The 6891-nt window shown below is 42.0% G+C and overlaps 1 protein-coding gene across 4 annotated transcripts; it reads left to right on the top strand.

Annotated features, from left to right (window-relative positions):
• Nucleotides 1-610: 610 nt before the first annotated feature.
• On the top strand, nt 611-6593 carry MCFD2 (multiple coagulation factor deficiency 2, ER cargo receptor complex subunit). 4 transcript variants are annotated; one of them, XM_035111164.3, is made up of 4 exons: nt 611-800; nt 3054-3209; nt 3884-4043; nt 5135-6593. In XM_035111164.3, exons 1-4 carry the CDS (start codon nt 790-792, stop codon nt 5264-5266), a joined length of 459 nt encoding a protein of 152 aa, XP_034967055.1. In that variant the 5' UTR covers nt 611-789; the 3' UTR covers nt 5267-6593. The 4 variants fall into 4 exon arrangements, with proteins under 4 accessions (XP_034967055.1, XP_034967056.1, XP_034967058.1 ...); XM_035111165.3 differs by having other exon boundaries at nt 771-857; XM_035111167.3 differs by having other exon boundaries at nt 771-945.
• The last annotated feature ends 298 nt before the right edge of the window (nt 6594-6891 follow it).

Below are 6891 nucleotides of genomic sequence, written 5' to 3'. Positions count from 1 at the left end.
AGGCGAGCGAAATTACTCGAAAGCCACAAGATTCTTGATCTTTTTAAATTTTATTTATTTCTTTATTTAAGTAATTTTACAGTCATTTCTGTTATCAAACTGCAGGTTATTACAAGAATCCTGCCACTGTTCTCGTTTTGGGAACCCCAGCCTCGTTCACACAACCTGCGAGAGCCTCAGAGGGCTCGCTAGTCGTGCGAAAGGCGCTGGAAGCGACCAAACCCAACAACCGCAGCTTAGCCTCGGAGAGAGAAACGCGTGCTGATGTTAGTCAAACGAGACAACATAGGGACAAAGTGGGCGGGTCTTCACGTAGTCTTTGCATCGATTGGCTATTGGAGTCCACGCAGGCGATGATTGAAAGAGCACCGGGCGTACCAGAGGAAAGTTGGGAGGAGTAGCCGCCCGCGGAGACGCTTCAGACAAAAGGCAGAGGGAGGGCCGTAAACGAGTTCTTTGCGGCGATTGGGTAGCTGAGACCCCCCCTGCTGGCAATGACTGACAGAGCACCGGGCGTACCAGAGGAAAGCGGGGGGTGGGATTTCCTTCCCTTTCTTTCTTTTTTAAAGACCCGCCCTTTGAGCGCAACGTTGGAAAGGAGGGAGGCCACGTCATGAGATCGGAGGGAGGGGCGTGGCCACGGAGCCGGGAGTGGAGAGAAAGGGGCGTGGTATCTTGCCGCTGCACCTGGACGTTCGACGTATAACTCCGAGGCGACCGAAGCCAATAGCTGGAGAGTTGGGCGGTGGCAGGACGCAAGCGCGAGAGGGGTGGCCGCGAGAGGAGGCGATGGTGGCCGGGTAGGTCCAAACTTTGTCCGGTGTCGCCTTAGGAGGAGCTGGCGGCGCTGGGAGCAGGTGAGGCGGTGGGGCCAGTCCCCATTGTCCTGGGCTTTTGCCACCTGAGGCATTAACAAGGCACTCTTACCTAGAAGAACCCATAGAGGTCAGTGGGGCTTACTCCCGCGTAAGTGGCTGCAGGACCAAGCCCTGTTGAGTTCTATGGGGCTGCGCCGTTAAAAGCAGAATTTCCTGCCTTGAACGGCGTTTGAAAGCGGGGTGGGCAGCTTTTATTCAGAAAGGAAAGCTGACCGACCAACCACCTATATATATATATATATATATATATATATATATATATATATATATATATATATATATATATATATATATATTAAAAGGTTGCCTCAGGTGTCTGCCCTGTTCAGAGTAGACCTGTTGAAACCAATGGGCGTTTGTTTTGCCATAGCAGGGGGTGGGTGGGTTTAAAGAAACCTATTCCCATTCCCCTCCGCGCGCACAAAATATAAGAATGCCCCAATTCTTTTAACATTAAAAATATTTTTAAAACTCTAAAAAGAAAGAGAGGGAGGAAATGTGCTGTCGCTTTCCTGCCGTTGCAGGCTGTCTTCAATATCTCTTCTCCTCTCCCCCATAGGAAATAATGTTAATCACCTTACAGGTTAATAAATAGGAGTAAACCGCTCACAGAAAGAAAGAAAAAAGCTCCAGTGAGAAAGCTGTTTCCCCGTTATAAACCTCATCCCTGATCAAATAATGCCCAGACTTTTAGCCAAAATTTAATTAGCGGAGTGCAAGTTTTTTAAAAAAAACGGGGAAGAGGGGAGAGGATGTGTGCTTTCCTTTTCATTTCTTCACATTACAGTTGTATTGTTCCAGCTGTTGGCTGGAATTAGTGCAAGGTTTGCTTACCAAGCAGAACTGGAGAGTGGGGAGAGGGCTTAAGTTGTGTATGTAATGCTTTGTGTTGATAAATGTCTTCCGAAAGGTTAAGAAGGGAAGGGGGGAATGAGTTAACAAGGGGCTCATAGTGGTGCAGGAAAGGCCAACGGGTGAACGATTTCTAGATGTTTGTCTTTGTACTTCAAAGTCTAAAGGTTTGTTGATAGTGCCTTGCTAAATCCCAAATTTGGGTTCAAACAAATTGAAACTACACTAGTAGTACTTCTGTTTGGTATGTATTTAGCACCCACCATATGCTAGGAGCTATTCAGTTACTATCGCACCGCATTTCCTCCCCATCGATATTAAAATGGTTAGAAATTCCAGATCCACTAAACCACTGGTCTTTTTTTTAAGGGTTCAGGCATGACTACATTAAAATGTATGGTTGGGAGATAATTTAGTGGGCCCTTGTAGCAAGTAACAGCTGCTGTACCCATAGTAAATAGATAAAGTTGGAGGGGAAGGGGAAATCCCACCTCTGCAATTAGCTTTTAAATTCATCCCGATTCTATGTCCTGTTAAACTCTTAATATTCACACTCTTGTCCCAGTAACTGACTGCTATGCATTGTGTGTTGAATTGCATTAAGTGCAATTGACAGTTCTTAGCTGTTCAAAAGGTATCTGCACAAAGTGGCTTACAGTAGGAAATAGTTTAAAATGGGAAAAGAGGAAGTACGTAGAACCTTAAATGTGACACGTTACACATAGTGTCACAATAAATTAGGTAATCAGACTTTGGCATTTGAGTGAATATGCAGAATTTGTGCAATAATAAGCTTGATGTTATCTCAAGAAAGGCAAAGGCTTCCTGGCAGACAGCTGTGCTCCTTGATTCCTTCATGTACATACCAGACTGCCGATTCCACCTGTGTGAAAGTCTACTTTGAACTCTGCCAGGTGTTTAGCTAAAGGTTGAATACCAACCAAGTTCCTGGTTAACAGATGCTGGACTCCCTACTGAAAATGAGATTTAACAATATGCAAGCATAACACAGCCAGCCTCTTGAAGTAAGAAGGCATAGATAGGCAGATGGCTTTAGTACTGTGCATCTGTGAACTTTCATCAATACCTAGTTGATATCCTAGAACATATTTTCATCGTGGCTTTTCATGGCAACTCATATTTGGTTGTGAAAACCCAAAATACAGGTGGTAGGAGGAATAAGGAAATGGAGACTCTAAAAGGTATAAGTGCCTGTTTGTTACCCACAACTGTAGTAGTTGTTGTTTTATTCTTATATGTATTAATCATAACATTTATTAGCTGCCTTTCCAACTAAATGGTCACTCTTTTTTTTTTTGCTAGGACCATGGCTGTTACGATACAACCAAGGATTTCTACACTATATTTCCTCTGTTGCCTAGTCCTTGCCTCTTCTGTGTCCTCTTTTGCAGAGGACCATGCAGATGGGAGTCATCAGGCAAACATGCGTCTTGATAAGAACATGGTACAAGATAAGGAGTATGTATTCTCTGCAGTCACACTCAATATAAATAAGTGGGGGAAATGAGGATCTGATATGGTAAGAGTCATCTGATATATCAGCGGAATTGAATTCAACAAAATGTTCCAGTGCAGAGTGCCAGCTAGCAGGTCATGCCTTTTCCCCATTCCATTTCCCCTCCCACCTGACTTTCTGTCTCATCCCCCGCACACACAAATAAACACACCAGTCAGCCAGCAGGCTGTGGTTACTGAGCACATTCAGTACCCATTGGGTTCTGTTTAGGCAAGTGTGGAAAGCCTTTATCCCTCCAAATGTGGCTGAACTACAACTCCCATCAGCCCCTGCAGGCATGGCCGACGGCTATATTGCCTGTGAAATCTCTCGTAAGCTCTGTTTCATGCAGTCCACCTGGCATGACTGCAACTAACATGCTTTTAATATATATATACAGTAAATAGTCTCGGGGAAGCTCAAGCAGTCTTGCACTGTGTGGCTGAGAAGATTAGTTCTCTCTTTCCTCTCTGCTGTGGTCCCATCTCTCCGAAGATACGGTCCACATTTCAATCGAAGTCTGGCTTTTAAATGCACATGGCATTACCTACATGCACACACTTGCATGTTCATTGCATTTGGTTGGTGTCTGGTTGCATCTGTGCGCACTGAGATTCGTCGTATTCTTACTCTGCAGCCACATCATGGAACATTTAGAAGGCGTCATTGACAAACCAGAATCTGAGATGTCGCCACAAGAGCTGCAGCTTCATTACTTCAAAATGCACGACTACGATGGCAACAATCTGCTTGATGGGCTTGAACTTGCCACTGCCATTTCACATGTACACAAAGAGGTGAGCACTAATTTCCTGGTACAGAAAATCTGATAGACTGGTGAGTGGTGTCCGTGAGCAAGCTTATCTTTTAATATATATGGAAATGTCTATAACATTTTGCATATGTATATAAAGGTAAAAGGACCCCTGACCATTAGGTCCAGTCGTGGATGACTGGGGTTGCGGCGCTCATCTCGCTTTACTGGCCGAAGGAGCCAGCATACAGCTTCTGGGTCATGTGGCCAGCATGACTAAGCCGCTTCTGGTGAACCAGACTAGTGCACGGGAACGCTGTTTACCTTCCCGCCAGAGCAGTACCTACCCTGTTTCCCCGAAAATAAGACATACCCATAAATTAAGCCGTAGCAGGATTTCTAAGCATTTGCACAATATAAGCCATACCCTGAAAATAAGACATAGTGATAGGCTCAGTTCTGGAGGGCATCAAGGAAGAGGCCAGGCTGGACGCGTAATGAAAATAAGACATCCCCTGAAAATAAGCCATAGTGTGTCTTCTTGAGGAAAAATAAATATAAGACAATGTCTTATTTTTGGGGAAACACGGTATTTATCTACTTGCACTTTGATGTGCTTTCGAACAGCTAGGTTGGCAGGAGCAGGGACAGAGCAACGGGAGCTCACCCCATCCCGGGGATTTGAACCGCCGACCTTCTGATCAGCAAGCCCTAGGCTCTGTGGTTTAACCCACAGCGCCACCCGCGTCCCAATGCATATGTATATAGTGGCAGTTTAATCCAAAGACTTATCCCTTGGGGATCAGCTCTCTCAAAGATTCCACGCTAGACCAAATTTTAAATAACCCGTAGATTACAAAACTTGCTAATGGTTTTTAAGTGTGGCCTGGTTTGGGGGGGTGAGTGGGCGGAGGAGCTGCAGCGCTGCTTTGATAGACTGTCAAATTGAAAATCTTATTTTGTACCTTTCTGAATCTTTCTGGCCCACTTAACTTTTTTCTAGCCTTCATTAGCTGATTTCTAGGAAACCCAAGTGCAGCCTTCAAGGGCAGAATATTGAGTGGGAACATTCTGATTTCCAAATATGCTCATCTGCTGAAACCAATCCATCTTTTTTTTCCCCTTTCCCTGTAGGAAGGTGGAGAACACACCCAGACGATGAAAGATGAGGAGTTAATTAGTTTGATAGACGGCGTCTTGCATGATGATGATAAAAATAATGATGGCTACATTGACTATGCTGAGTTTGCAAAGTCACTGGAATGATGATTTCTTTAAAAATCTTTTCGTCCATGTGACCCAGTACAATGTGATTCCTTACCGTATGTTAGTTTGTGTGTTCTCTACCCTTTGGGCTGCAAAATTAATGGTAGAAAAGTGAAATGGCTACACTTTCATTTCTTATACCTTGGGGAGCAAAAAGGTTGTGATGGGAACTATTATTTGATACAGCCTTATTAGTCAACAATGGAGCAATACAACCCATCTGTGTTAGCAAATTATTTGGCAGTTGTCTTAAAAGCCTGCTTGAACGAGCTATCATCTAAGTCACTGTACTCCAGAATAACTTCTGGAGGACTCAAAAAGGTATTAGTTATAAAGGTCATAGCACTACAGAGTCTTAAATGCCATAATTATATCATAAAACCAACAGTATGATTTTGTGTTTGTGCTTTGAGTTCACCATTATTATTATTATTATTATTATTATTTTGCAAAAATTGGGAGTATAGGCACAATGCAAGATTAAACTCTTTAAGATCTGTCAGCAGGAGAGTTAAGTAGCTAATTAAATCTCCATTAAAATGGATGAGTGTAAAAGTGCTTAGTCTTTGCACTTTACCCTAAATCTGTAAATATATGTTTGTCATTATAGACATATGCCTGTCTTTCAGTTGTCTCTTCTTTTGTCTTTCAGTTGTCTCATGTTCTGTCACTACTTTACTGGGTTTTGCTGTTCCTTAAATTATGACCTTAGAACTGACTGTTGAATTTTAAATTAAGTATATATATATATGTTATATACTTAATATATTTAGTGTTATGTGTATTATACACCATCAGTACAGTATTTTACTTCAGAGTTCATTTTCAGAAAGTGTAGGTTAAATACTTTCATTCAATGAGGTCTTTATGCCAAGAACTATGTTAAGTAATGAAAGGTTTATAATCACACTGAAATGCTGCCATGTTAAGGTTCTTGCCAGTGTACCTTGACACAAATTTGTGGTGTGAGTTATGAAAATACTTTCTAATTTTTTTTTTAAAGAATCTCTATAACGAGTGTTTAAATACTTGAATGGTCTGCTTATTCTAAAGGGTTCTATAACTATATACATCTATGTTGTCTTAACAGCCTTGTGCAGATCTACGGTGATAATCTAAACTGCCCTGTTGTTTGGCTTATTGTATAAAACAGAAGCATACATTTACCGGTAATCAAGCGTACTATATTCAGAAACAGAAAGCCAAAATGCTCCTCTGTAAATTGTGTAAGAGACCTATTTTCTGTATAAAAAATATTCTTATATGAAGTGCATTTGTAAAAATTGCTTCCTTTGTTAACTGTGTAATAAAAATGTGGGTTGTACTATGTTCTTCTAATGTCAAAAATGTTAGGTTTTTTTAGCATAGTTCATGCTATAAATGCAAAAGCAATAAAATCTGACGTGCTGGAAGCTTTTACCCTTCAAACATGGAAAATATGCACAAATTTTGCAAAGGGGATTTTAAAAAAAGTCAATTTGCTTTTCCTTTGCAATGAAACACATACTCAGCCTTATCTGGGGTCTGTTTTTATGGTACCAGAGTAGCCTGGTTCCAGTTTCCAGACAGGTGCTTCCCACAATGCTCTGTTGAATGTGCTGCATCAGAGAGGAGAACGTGAAAAA

Source organism: Zootoca vivipara, chromosome 3 (assembly GCF_965207765.1).
Source record: "Zootoca vivipara chromosome 3, rZooViv2.hap1.1, whole genome shotgun sequence".
NCBI lineage: Eukaryota > Metazoa > Chordata > Lepidosauria > Squamata > Lacertidae > Zootoca > Zootoca vivipara.
The sequence above is the reverse complement of the archived record's forward strand: the minus strand, read 5'-3'. Positions and strand labels throughout refer to the sequence as shown.